Source organism: Carassius auratus, chromosome 32 (assembly GCF_003368295.1).
Source record: "Carassius auratus strain Wakin chromosome 32, ASM336829v1, whole genome shotgun sequence".
NCBI lineage: Eukaryota > Metazoa > Chordata > Actinopteri > Cypriniformes > Cyprinidae > Carassius > Carassius auratus.
In genome coordinates, this window is record NC_039274.1 from 14816684 (window position 1) to 14830935 (window position 14252).

Here is a 14252-nt window from a genome sequence, read left to right on the forward strand (position 1 = left end):
ACAGCCACTAACACGAGCCGTCGGAATACAGTGGGGACTTTGTCGAACAGGCCTTAAATACTACGCAATATGAGCGGGAAAAGTCCGCCAAATATCTGCACAAGAAGATGAGAGTAAAGAAGAAATGGCAGTAGATCAAATAAGTTTCCGAAGACCAGTTGTCACACACAAACAGCCAAGAGCTGCTGGTTCTCCCTCACAATGACCGCCGTCGACAACAGCTATTAAAAGTGATTAGAAAGGGATAGTTCCCTCCAAAACTAAAGTTCTGTAATTATCGTTATGTAGACTATCTCAAGATCATACAGTGAACAATCATTTTTCGTAACCTTATTGAACTAATTTTTAAGGATGCATTGTTTTTCCCATGTCCAGTAAGGCTCTATCCAAGCGTCCAGCTACGAAAATTAACCATAGTTTAATTATAGCAAAGGTGTAGTAGCTATGCTTTTTTATTATTATTATTTATGGTTAATTTTCGTAAGTAAGAGACCCATCGGTTTCTAGTTTTGTGCCATCAGGCATTCACTGAACAATGGTAGTCTTCCAGCACATCACTGTCATTAAACCCTCTTTTTTTTATGTACCTTCAGATGTTTCCTGATATAAGTGAATGTTGATGTCAGGGTCACTACTCTCACAGAAGAAACTAATTATTACGGAGTATCACAATATAATTCCTGTTGGGATCAGAAGAAAGCAAAACTAGGCTACATGATCACACAATGTGGAGAACTACTGATGTCCCTTCATTCTTTAATATTACACTTCACATGAACTGCAGAAAGTTTGTGAGATACTATAGTCAAAAATTATAGCTTTAGATTCTCATCGTGATTGTATTCAGAACTGTGACGCTATAATTAAAAGAAGTTTTTGGACAGCTTTATTTTGTGCGATTAATACATTGAATGTTCAAAATTTCATGTCAATCCTGCACATCAAAATAATCAATGGAGAGATCCTCTCTAGATTGTTTCTTCCATGCATTACTGTTGTCGGCCCTGAAACAAATGTGAATAAAAACTTGTATTAGTTATGACATACTTTACAATGAAAACACTTCATATTACAAGAGCACACAAAATATTAAAGAACAAACATGTACAGGCCACAGAAGTATTATTTACTTTGACAAGAGAGTGTGGTTTAATCACTGCACATAATTAACAATTCAATTTTTTTGAAAGTAATTAATACTAAAGTTAAAAAAGTAAAGGATGCAGATCTGTAATACATTTCTATTTCAAATAAATTATTTAGAGCTATTTATAAAAAAAAAATCCTAATTAAAATGATTTATTAAAAGATCATGTGACACTGAAGAAATATGAAAAGGCTGTTAATTCACCTTTGCCATCACATGAATAAATAACATTTTAAAATGTTGTAAAATAGAAAACAGTTATTTTAAATTGTATTAGCATTATAATTAATCTAATAATTTTGGTTAAATGATGGCCAACATTTGAAATGCAGTGTAGAGAGATGTGTGTGAACATACTTGCTGGTTTGCTGTTTGATGTGGGCAATGGGAGGGGGGGCTCTGGAGACAGTTTCCCTTTCAACCAAAGCAGCCAGACTAGTGTTAGGACACACTGCTTTCCCCCTGAAAACACAACATGTGAAACAATCAATCGTACCTAGCCAGTGCTACTGACACAAAGACACCTGCTTAACTAAGAGACACCTTTTAAGTTTACTTTTTTTATTTTTTAAGCATTAAAACAAACACAAGTATTCCCTAGTCATAGTTGAAGGCCCAATCTAATATTTGACAGTTTCTGTTGACCTGATGGCAGTGATCACTACATTGCGCTTGGGTTCACTATCATAGCTGACGCTTTCCACACCATAAGCCTCCGCTAGCTCATGGATTATTCTCCTGTGTTCACGCTTCATAGGTGGAAAACAGTGACTCCTCTTAGTCTGTTTACCCTGCGAAAAAACACAATTACAGAGCTCTGAAAAATGAAACCAGAAGTGCTTGGATAGTGGACAGTTAACTATTTATAGTCTGATCATTGGTCTACATTTTACCTTGTTAGCCAGTTCAACTAAATTCTTAATCTCCTCCTCAATTTCACTGACAAACTTGAAATCTTTCCTGAATTAAAAAACAAAAGCGTTTAATTAGTTTATGCATTCAGGCCTATAGTGGCTCTATAGTAGACTATATATTTAACTTATTATACACATCAGTTTTTCTTTAAACTGTCAAAGCAAATGTGCAAGAACCCAAACTCATTACTATTGCTGTTCAGTCATTAAAAAATAAAAGATAAGCATTTGTTGCTGTTATAAGTAGGCTGCATCCCCATTCATTTTTATATGTGGAGCATGGTTGCTTTTGAAAATATATTCCTGTTCAGTTCATACAATTGGCAAGGTACCGAAGCTATTAAATGTAGTAAATAAAACTATAAGACTATTTTCAAGAATGCAACAGAAGTAAAATGGTTGGAGCATTCATTGTGAGCTCTTTTACAGAATTTGAGCTTAGAAATATCTCATACAACCATGCCCTAGCTTTATGTACTGTTGATACATTCTTGAAGTATTTTAGAATTTGAACCACCTTGCATCTTCTTTGAGAGAGTCACTATATTTGGAAGACGCTGACTTGAAGGTATCCACCGCCTGATCAATCTGCAGGGCCTCGGCCAGCCGCCTGGAGGCAGAAACAGAACCCATCAACACCTGCACACCCACACATAGACATATCTAGTAATATATTCAGGGAAAGATTGTGTGAATAAACTCCTTATGTTCACCTGTTCCTCTCTAGTGTAGCACATTCTTGATCACACTCCAACCTGTGAGAGAACAACCAAATAAAAAGGTTACTCCACAACTGAAGCACATTACTAATAATGTTTACATTCGTTTAGGTAAAAGTGCCATGTCAATTTTTACTTGCATTTTGAGGTTAGTGAGTGTTAATTCTGTACCCTGCTCTCTTTCAATGCAGCTTTGAACTTGTCAGAGACAGCTAAAACTAATGCTGTTGTCATTTACATGAGATAAACTGACCCACAGATGATTCTTCTGGAGAACTAATAAAACCAAACAGCCTTGCAAGCTTTAGTCTGGGAGTATACCTGGCATTTCTCTGCTCTTTCTTCGTGAGCTGTCCAATGTCTACGGACTCTCCCAGCTGCATATCTGACAGCTTACTGGCAACGGAAATAGCTGCATATCTGCAGAATATAGAGATGAAAATTATATTTGACCTCTGATCAGCTACAACATATGAAATTGATAGCACTTTTTGTGTATATCATTCATTTTAAATGTATTGGCTTGCTATCTGTGCACTATGAATGCTTTGATAGCAGGGAATGTTTTACCTTTGATAGGAACTAGCTGCATCAGTGCAAGGAATGGTCTCTTTCCTTCGGCCACAGTCACACTTCAGTGCCACCTAGAGATCAAAAGTGGGAAATAAGTATGGCTATAATGTAAGGCTCACCGTTTTGAACACTTGAGTGTCTACAGAAATAAAGGATATAGCTGAGGAGTTTGTGTGCTTAGATATTCAGATAACATTTATGAAAACCATATTTTACTGTTTCATGCCAATATTTTACATAACCTATAATGTATGTGTCTTTAAGCATGTGCCAGAAGACCACAAGCACGCTGCAGCTGAGGAAACAAAGGACTGCTTTGAGCCATAACTGCATGTAAAAACCAACTGTGTAGATGTTGGATGAGGGAAGGGCAGTACCTTGGCACTGCAGACAGTGGGTGGACAGGGGGTGCCTGGGTGGCAGGGAGCAGCACAGGGGTGTCCACAGGTTGTTCTAGGGTGAGTGCATGGCTGCTTACACTCTCCCTCTGCCTGGCATTCACCACGGTGACATATTTTCTTACAGCGATGCGAACCGCAGGGTAAGAGCTTATCACACGCTAAACCACACGAGATGTCCTGCAGGTGGCATGGGATATTACTCCTTTGCTAGGGGAGAAATGTCAAAGTGGTGTGGAAGATGAGATTTTGAACTTTTCTTGAATAGAGTGCAAAATAGGATTGTCTATGCTTAACATTTAAAATGTTTATAAAATGTCTTTTTACCTCATGATTACCCATGCACCACTTCTTGGTGAGGTAGGTACAGGGTGGACATCTCTCCTCAGTGTGGCATGAATGGAACACTATAGAAAAATCATAAAACAATTCAGCAAGGGTGCATTAAGTGACAACTAAAGACTTTTATATTGTTACAAAAGATAACCATTTCAAATAAATACTATTCTTTTGAACTTTCCCTTCATCCAGTCAAATAAAATAAGCAGTTTCCATCAAAATTTTAAGCAGCACAAATGTTTTCAACATTGATAGTAATAGGAAATGTGTCTTGAGCATTACAACCGCATGTTACAATGATTCTGAAGGGTCACGTGACACTGAAGACTGGAGTAAGTGAGGTTTACCGTCACAACACAGGAATAAATTACCATTTTAAATGTTTAAATAGAAAACATTGATTTGATATGGTTATAACATTTCACAATATTACTGTTTTTACTGTACTGAACAAATAAATGCAGACTTGTAAAGCATGAGAACTTTTTTTTTTGTTTTTTAAGAAAATCTTTAAAGGTGACATTGGAAGCAAGATTCACTTTTACATGGTGTCTGCATATAAATGTCTAATAGTATGTGGACACAACCATACTACAATGATTAAAATCCATTTACTATTTTTTTTTAATCCCCCAAAAAACCAAACAGTCTTCATTATCAAGCCGTTTTGATTTTGAGCAGTATGACATCATACTGCTCAGGCCGTGCCTTATAACCGCTGACGCACAGTCACGTATTGCCATATCTCCACCCTCAGCCAGTTGTATGCCACTTTCTCTGCGCTCAAGCAGCTATAGCGACAACGTCTTTCTTGTAAGCAATGCAGGTGTTTTGCAGCTGGATGTAAAAGTGGACATAAGAGTTTTCATTTTCTCCCGACATCAGTGCGACTGAAGACCCAGTGGATTAATTACGTTTTTGATGGTAACGCCCCACCAAATACAAAAAAAAAAAAAACGGAAGAGGGGGGTGGGGTGAGCAGTAGCTCATTATCATTTAAAGACTGGCCACCTTCAAAATGAATCATACAGTGTATGTGTGTATACATCTTGCCAAATATCCATGAATGTGTATGCTTGTGGTTGACTGAGCAGACAGAATTACCTGGATGATCACAATCATGACTTCGGGTACATAAGTTTTTACATTCAGGGGGTCTGGTTCCACAAGGGATGGGCGGGAAGAGCACAGTCTCCCCACAGTAGCACGCCAACTCATCAAAACCTTAGAGAAAACACACAGTGCTGTGTAAGAAGAAAAAATAAAAGAGATGGACATGCGTGAAGATGCGCTTGAAGCCCAGGCTTACTGGTTTGCCAACAAGGCTGGCAGTTCCCACGGTGGCAAAGGTCCTGACATCGATGTAGACCGCAATTGAGCTTGTAACCACAAATCATTGAGCACTTATGCTCCAGATCCTGATTAAGAGAGAGAATGTTTACTGAAGCCATTCTTGTGGCTACTGCACCTAGATAAACCTTTCATGAAAATATAAAACACTCACCACACAACACATCTCTCCACACTTGTGTCTGCCGCAGGAGCGCTTCCTGATGCAGCGTTTCTCACACGTAAACATCATGTCTTCTGTAAAGGATTAAACATTAGCATTGCAACTGCTACTTTGGTATAGTACGTATAATTAATGTGCTGCACATATAACTGCCATGTTGTCCCACAATCATCAAAAGACTTACGTTCAGTCTGAATGGCTGCACAAGGAACTTCCTATGAAGACAAGACAGAGTATGAATTACATCTGCAGTTTTCAGAACTTCGTGACCTTTGTGCAGCTGTACGATAACAATCTAACCTTGCTGTTGCTGCCACATCTGCATTTAATAGAGGAGGTCAAAGAGCACGGCCCACAGCTGTCCTCGTGGCAGAGCTTTTCACACAAGTGGACAGAATCTAGTGCAAGGAATATAAGAATTTTGAACAGTTTTATGTTGAAAACATCACACTTTGTGCTAATGTGAGAGAATGGAAATGATTAGAGACTGTCAAGTATTTACTCCCAACTATAGTCACGCTCTTTCCTTGAATTTGAAAGGAGCAACATTTTTAATATTCAATATTAAGGCGGTAATATTATAATGAGATCCCTTTGCCACCTCACAAAGGGAGCGAAATATGACGTGCTCGTTTTCTCAGACGCCTGCAGAAAAAGGCCAACCAAAACCATGTTACTGGGTTAACGTATTTCACGTTTCCTTGGTTGGTAGATGCTATGGGGACCTGATTATAGCACTTAAACCCTGGAGAAGCCAGATTTTCATGATGTGCCACGTTCATGATATTAAGCTTTGAAGTTAATAATTTCAATTAAACAAACTTAAATTCCGCTCAAATTTATGAACAAAAATCAGACCCATACCATCATCTCCACATGGCAGTGGTTTGTTGCAGGTCTTGCCACAGGAGGGGATCGGGTCAGTACAGGTCTTTCTCTCTGGGTAGCCGAGCTCTAGAAGTTTAGATAATGGAGTCTGTCCACACGAACAGCTGCGCACCAGCTTGGGGCTGAGTGGACATGACGGACACTGCCCAGGGTGGCATAACTGCTGACAGCGATGGGACTGGCAGTCTAGCATCCTAGAATAACAGATTGAAAGCTGTCAGCTCAGACACATTAACTGAAAAAGCACTGCAAAATAGCTGAATACAAATGTCAAAATGAAACAGTCAAACAGGCCAAAAACCAACCCATTATTAAAAAGGTCACAAATCTAGTTATTTAAGACTAGGTAACTTTAAGGACTATTTAATGTCTTTGTTAAGGCTTTGCGTACAAAAAACTTTTTAAAATATTAATTTCCGATATTGACAAGTGAAGATATGTTATATTAATACATACTTTCCACAGGTTTTGCAACAGGAGAAATATCCTGATCCATCAAAATGGCCACAATCAGTCCCACATGCCACCTCCCTGAACACCACACCACAAAAGCAAGCTGAAAGGGGATTATAATGCATGAAATTAGATGACTGAATAAACACTGAAACCAATTCAATGACACAAGGAATACTTACCTTGCTGAACACGAAGTGGGCAGGGTTGGCATGGCCCTGAGTGGCACACCTGGGCACAGAAGTGCTTTGAGCAGTTCAGAAGAGCCCCACAGACTTCCTCACAAAGCAGAGGTCCAGCCTGACTGCAACGAACCTGCTTACTGCACACACAAAAAATAGGTTTTGTTTGCCCTGCACATATCTGGGTGAAGTATTAGATACAGAGATAATTACAAAAAGTGAATAGTACCTCATTCTACCACAAATGCAGGACTTTGTGATAAAAGCTGGACACTGCGGGCAGGGCCCAGGATGGCACAAGCTACACAGAGAAAGAAATTCTTATCACGCAAGAATGTCAACTCTGGATTGACCAATGACAGCACATATCATCTAAACATGCACAAAATTACAGCTGTGCAAACAAGTGAGTTGCCTGAATGACTAGTGAGTAATCACTATTAAGAAAAACATATAATTAGTTTTAGGTTGTTTTTCTGACAAAAACAGTAAATATTTTTCAGCCATGGTCATCCAATCTAAGCCAAAACCATGTAAATGTATTGATTATGAAGGAATCAGGTTGTGCTGCTGGGCTCTTACATATTACAGGGGTGATTGCATTCCCCTCCACTCCTCTTTTTCCCACACATATCCCCACAGCTATGAGGGATCTCAGTGCGCTGAAACTCAGGATTGGTCACCTTCCCTGTCCATTAAAATGAAAGATGAAAAACAGAAATCTAGAGGACTAAATTCTTCAGTTTTACAGCCTTATTCATTATAAACAAAGTCACTTTATCATTTTACAAACTGTAAGAGATTTAGAACAGAGACAAAATATCACGCAAGATGCAGAAACCAAAATAATCTTACCACAGAAGCAGGTATACGCATTTGGGGCTTTAAGTGCCACATTCTGGCATGCAGGACAACGCCATCCTTCAGGGGCATCTGTAAATATTGAACCATTTAAATTTGTTATAAAACTAGGGACTAGCCCACTGTATTTAGCATTTTTTTTTGTATTGTTAAGTTTTTTTCCAGAAAGTTATTTCACTCTGCAGTCTCTGTAATTTGTTATGCCTCCAGGCTGTTATTCCGGGCATGCAAGACCAACTCTTATCTCCTGAGGAATTACTGAAATCTCAAGTTCTGAAATCTGAAGTCTCAGGTTTCTAAATGGGAACTGTAGTTTTTATCGGCAGCTGCAGCGATGAGATTGTTTACCAATTGGTTCATTTAAAAGTCAGAAATTGACACCACAGAACATGCACCTGAGCAGTTATAATTGTAAAATGTTAGCCTTTTGCACACTTCTTGCCAGAAGATTAATATTGTTTAAATGGAAAGACTCTCTTCCTCCCACTTTTTCTCATTGGATTAAGGAGATTATGCAGTATCTTAAACTAGAGAAAATAAGATGCTCTCTTCAAGGGTCTGTCCAGAGATTTTATGCAATCTGGCAACACTTCTTTGACATTTGTTGAAAAAATCAAGTAGAGAATACTGTCCCAAAATTATTTTCATCTATATATGTATTTTTATCTATTTCATGTCTATGTATGTATATTTATGTATCCTTTTTAATAATCTTTACAAGTGTTTTTTTTTTTTTTTTTTTTTACTGTATATACCCAATAATTTCTGTCTGATGGGTAGAGGGATGGGTTGTGTTGGGGGTTTGTTGTACACTGTACTGTTTCAGTTCTCCTTTGTTTTTTGTGGTATATTGTAAAATCTTGAATAAACAGACCTTGTTCCAAAGAAAAAAAAAATATATATATCCCATATTTTGGTTTATACACAGTCTTTCATAATGTCCCCATCATTGGTGAGAGGCAGTTTACGTACCATCAGCTTGAGATGCAGGTGAGCGAGCCCATTTCTTGATGCAGTTAAGGTGAAATACGTGGTAACAGCTCTGACAGCTCCAAACTGGAGCCATGAGCCGAATCACTTCACAACAGACCATACACTCATACTTCTCCTCCGTCAGCTGCTCAATCAGACAACCTATATACACACACAAACAGCATTGGACATACAGGTTCTGGTCATACAATTAGAATATCATCAAAAAGTTGATTTCACTAATTCCATTCAAAAAGTGAAACTTGTATATTGTATTCATTCATTACACATAGACTGATTTATTTCAAATGTTTATTTCTTTTAATTTTGATGATTATAACTGACAACTAAGGAAAATCCCAAATTCAGTATCTCAGAAAATAAGAATATAACTTAAGACCAACACAAAAAGGATGTTTAGAAATCTTGGCCAACTGAAAAGTATGAACATGGAAAAGTATGAGCATGTTCAGCACTCAATACTTAGTTGGGTTTCCTTTTGCCTGAATTACTGCAGCAATGCGGCGTGGCATGGAGTCGATCAGTCTGTGGCACTGCTCAGGTGTTATGAGAGCCCACATTGCTCTGACAGTGGCCTTCAGCTCTTCTACATTGTTGGGTCTATCATATCGCATCTTCCTCTTCACAATACCCCATAGATTTTCTATGGGGTTAAGGTCAGGCGAGTTTGCTGGCCAATTAAGAACAGGGATACCATGGTCCTTAAACCAGGTACTGGTAACTTTGGCACTGTGTGCAGGTGCCGAGTCCTGCTGGAAAATGAAATCTGCATCTCCATAAAGTTGGTCAGCAGAGGGAAGCATGAAGTGCTCTAAAAGTTCCTGGTATACGGCTGCGTTGACCTTGGACCTCAGAAAACACAGTGGACCAACACCAGCAGATGACATGGCACCCCAAACCATCACTGACTGTGGAAACTTTACACTGACCCTCAAGCAACGTGGATTGTGTGCCTCTCCTCTCTTCCTCCAGACTCTGGGACCCTGATTTCCAGAGGAAATGCAAAATTTACTTTCATCAGAGAACATAACTTTGGACCACTCAGCAGCAGTCCAGTCCTTAATGTCTTTAGCCCAGGCAAAACGCTTCTGATGCTGTCTGTTGTTCAAGAGTGGCTTGACACAAGGAATCCGACAGCTGAAACCCATGTCTTGCATACGTCTGTGCGTAGTGGTTCTTGAAGCACTGACTCCAGCTGCAGTCCATTCTTTGTGAATCTCCCCCACATTTTTGAATGGGTTTTGTTTCACAATGCTCTCCAGGGTTCGGTTATCCCTATTCCTTGTACACTTTTTTTCTACCACATCTTTTCCGTCCCTTCGCCTCTTTATTAATGTGCTTGGACACAGAGCTCTGTGAACAGCCAGCCTCTTTTGCAATTACCTTTTGTGTCTTGCCCTCCTTGTGAAAAAGGTGTCAACAGTCGTCTTTTGGACAACTGTCAAGTCAGCAGTCTTCCCCATGATTGTGTAGCCTACAGAACTAGACTGAGAGACCATTTAAAGGACTTCACAGGTGTTTCGAGTAAATTAGCTGATTATAATGTGGCAACAGGTATCTTCAATATTGAACCTTTTCACAATATTCTAATTTTCTGAGATACTGAATTTGGGATTTTCCTTAGTTGTCAGTTATAATCATCAAAATGTAAAAAAATAAACATTCAAAATATATCAGTATGTGTGTAATGAATTAATATAATATACAGGTTTCACTTTTTGAATGGAATTAGTGAAATAAATCAACTTTTTGATGATATTGTAATTATATGACCAGCACCTGTATAATAGAGAGACACACATAAATACTATCAGACTCAGAAATGTCAATTATTAATTATCATACAAAGTATTTACAACCAGGGTAACATTATAAGTGACAATCATTTGTAAAGAATAAAAAATAAAAAAAGACACTTATATTTGAAAAAAGTCCAGGGGCCTGTATAATGGAGCTAGCTGAACAAACTCCGGGTTACAGGACTGGTTTGAAGCTGACAAATCAGTTATAGTTAGTACCACGATGCTATTCATCAACCTCCTCTGCCAGCTCATGCTTTAATCGTAAGTTAATTAACAGCTATTGAGGATTTAAAAAGAGTGAAGTGTAACATCAGTAGTGAATAGTCAGTTACATGCTGTCCAACACTCTTCTAGCTAGTGAGATTCACTTCCCTTTTCTGCTGAATATTAAGTAAAAAGGGGACAACTAGAAGGACAGTTATTTAGTAAAGTTGATTATATCTATAGGTCAGTCCACAACATCATTTTTAAAAACATTTTTAAAGTTTCATATATTGAGTCTTAAAGTTACAGTACACTGTATAGATTTATTTACATTTAAACAAAGTTTACTATTAAGTCTTAAATTGAAAGTGGCGGAATGACTTCATTGCGTGAGAGATCACATTGCTCAGAACTGATTGATACAATTTTAGTTTTAAATTGCCTACTCAAAACATCACCTGCGACAGAGCATGTCAGCTGAGGAACTGAGGTTATAAGGTGACAAACATTTGGAGATAAACCACTTTCATGGTACCTAAAACCCAGGATTGGCACAAACTAGTCTAAACCAGCTCCATGATACAAGCCCTTAATTTAAAGCACATCACCTGTCTGGGTTTCTTTGCTTTTGGGAGGCTCAATGCGCTTCACCGGTCCGGTCCGTCGCTCAGGACCCCCACCTCTCCCCAACCCTGCATTCTGCAGAAGTGGCCTTTTCCCTCTCACAGCTCCTCTGTTCATGCTGGACTCATCATGTCTTCTGACCTCCCCTCTCGCACCTCCTCTGTTTCGGTTGAACTCCTCCTGTCTTCCTCCCTCATCTTCTGCACCTCTCCTCTCCTCCCCTCTCGCACCTCCTCTGTTTCTGTTGGACTCCTCATGTCTTCCACCCTCATCTTCTGCACCTCTCCTCTCCTCCCCTCTCGCACCTCCTCTGTTTCTGTTGGATTCCTCATGTCTTCTGCCCTCACCTTCTGCACCTCTCCTCTCCTCCCCTTTCGCACCTCGTCTGTTCCTGTTGAACTCCTCCTGTCTTCCTCCCTCATCTTCTGCACCTCTCCTCTCCTCCCCTTTCGCACCTCGTCTGTTCCTGTTAGACTCCTCCTGTCTTCTTCCCTCATCTTCTGCACCTCTTCTCTCCTCCCCTTTCGCAGCTCGTCTGTTCCTGTTGAACTCCTCCTGTCTTCCTCCCTCATCTTCTCCACCTCTTCTCTCCTCCCCTTTCGCACCTCGTCTGTTCCTGTTAGACTCCTCCTGTCTTCCTCCCTCATCTTCTGCACCTCTTCTCTCCTCCCCTTTCGCACCTCGTCTGTTCCTGTTGAACTCCTCCTGTCTTCCTCCCTCATCTTCTGCACCTCTTCTTTCCTCCCCTTTCGCACCTCGTCTGTTCCTGTTGAACTCCTCCTGTCTTCCTCCCTCATCTTCTGCACCTCTTCTTTCCTCCCCTTTCGCAGCTCGTCTGTTCCTGTTGAACTCCTCCTGTCTTCCTCCCTCATCTTCTGCACCTCTCCTCTCCTCCCCTTTCGCAGCTCGTCTGTTCCTGTTGAACTCCTCCTGTCTTCCTCCCTCATCTTCTGCACCTCTCCTCTCCTCCCCTCTCACAGCTCCTCTGTTTCTGTTGGATTCCTCTTGTCTTCTGCCCTCACCTTCTGCACCTCTCCCCTCCTCCCCTTTCGCACCTCGTCTGTTCCTGTTAGACTCCTCCTGTCTTCCACCCTCATCTTCTGCACCTCTCCTCTCCTCCCTGATGTTCTGAGCAGGTTCTCTTTCTCTCCAGTTACCCTCAATCCCATGGTTAGGTGCCTGTCCTTTCCTCCGGGAATTGGGGTGCATGCACCGCTCTCCACCTCTCCATCCCTTATGATTCTTCTGCTCAGGCTCTGGATGTTCGTGAACTGCTGAAGGCCTTGTGTCTCCTGCATCAGTCTGGTTTTCCCGGTTCTCCTCTCGGTCCCTGGGAAGAGGCTCCTTTATCCATCTCTCAGCTTGTGCTCTATTGGGCTGCTTGCGTCGGCTGTCATTATAAGACTTTCTCACATGGGCTTCCACAGTTGTTCTTTCTTTCTTCTCCTCATCTGTGGATCTATAAGAAGTGGGCGAGTTAGGTCGCTCACGGCCACAAGCTCCACGGCCTCTTCCTGAGCAGTCATTATCACTTCCAGGTTTCTTGCATCTCTCGTACGGAGGGCAATGGTCATTACTGCGCCGACCATCACCACGTCCTCCTCTTTGTCTCCCTCCTCGACCCCTACCTCTCAAGTCTTCTCTAATGGGAAGCTGAGCAGGAGCTAATGTATTATTGGCAGGGTTTTCAAACTCATCTTGACTCGCACTGGACTGTCTAAAGTGGTGATGAGGCCTAACATGTTGAGCCCTCCAGTCCTGACCGTGGTGCTGCTGCCTGTAATTTCTCCTAAAGGGGGGCTGGTTGGGTTTAGCTTGGGGTACAAACTCCGCAGACTCGGGATTCAACTTCGATGCATCTAAAAGTGAAAACAATCGATAGTCGGGTTAATTTATAATACTATCGCATTATCTATACAGCCATGACGGATTCTTTGCATACATTGCTCTGCACATTCTGCGAATACTTACTGACAATTCACGGATTTAATGACACTATGTTTGTGCTTTTAACTGGTTATACATTGACAAACTAACTTCCACTCCGCCCTTTGTACATGACGTGAAGTAAAGTAAATTGATGATGTTCTCAAATAATTGAATATTATTGCTGAAATATAATAAATATAATATTACTGATATGAGGCCAAGCACACTTCACTTCACTACAGAAGTTAACGTTAGCTCTCACGAAGCGAGAAGCCATAACCGCTAAACGTTTATGTTACCTATAACGGACGCTTCAGCCATTCAGCCGGAACTCGAGACAGCTTTAGACGAGATTTCCTCAGAACTGTGTGGAGTATACGATAGCTAAACTGAGATTAATTGTTTGTGAGCTACACTGAGTTGGTGCTATCAGTGCTGAGACTGCTCTTCTTCTTCTTGTTTTGGCGGGTGGCATCCAACGTTAAGGTGAATTACCGCCACCTACCTACTGGAGTGTGGACCAACAGAACTTTATTTAAAGCTGCAGTAGGTAACTTTTGTAAAAAAAATATATTTTTTACATATTTGTTAAACCTGTCATTATGTCCTGACAGTAGAATATGAGACAGATAATCTGTGAAAAAAATCAAGCTCCTCTGGCTCCTCCCAGTGCTCCTATTGCCATTTGCAGAAAGTCAATCGCTCCCGGTAAG

At 40.4% G+C, this 14252-nt stretch overlaps 1 protein-coding gene across 1 annotated transcript; it reads right to left on the minus strand.

Moving 5' to 3' along the window:
• Positions 1-863: 863 nt before the first annotated feature.
• LOC113051683 (transcriptional repressor NF-X1-like) lies at positions 864-14012 on the minus strand. Its single transcript, XM_026215637.1, has 24 exons — positions 13839-14012; positions 11595-13469; positions 8960-9121; positions 7982-8059; positions 7709-7814; positions 7356-7427; positions 7127-7266; positions 6948-7047; positions 6468-6685; positions 5904-6001; positions 5788-5818; positions 5595-5677; positions 5400-5508; positions 5195-5314; positions 4079-4158; positions 3731-3961; positions 3351-3424; positions 3102-3200; positions 2775-2816; positions 2579-2671; positions 2041-2107; positions 1793-1938; positions 1505-1609; positions 864-1004 (listed from the first exon to the last, which is right to left on the minus strand). The coding sequence occupies exons 1-24, from the start codon at positions 13858-13860 to the stop codon at positions 929-931; spliced, it is 4227 nt and encodes a 1408-aa protein (XP_026071422.1). The 5' UTR covers positions 13861-14012; the 3' UTR covers positions 864-928.
• Positions 14013-14252: the final 240 nt, after the last annotated feature.

Bases quoted from the DNA above. Each gene is read 5' to 3' on its own strand.
- LOC113051683 (XM_026215637.1), bottom strand. From the start codon at position 13,860: ATGGCTGAAGCGTCCGTTATAG. The intron at 1,610-1,792 runs GTCAACAGAAAC...TTGTGTTTTCAG, and splicing joins GTAGTGATCACTGCCATCAG to GGGGAAAGCAGTGTGTCCTA. The intron at 1,005-1,504 runs GTATGTTCACAC...CATTTGTTTCAG, and splicing joins ATCAAACAGCAAACCAGCAA to GGCCGACAACAGTAATGCAT.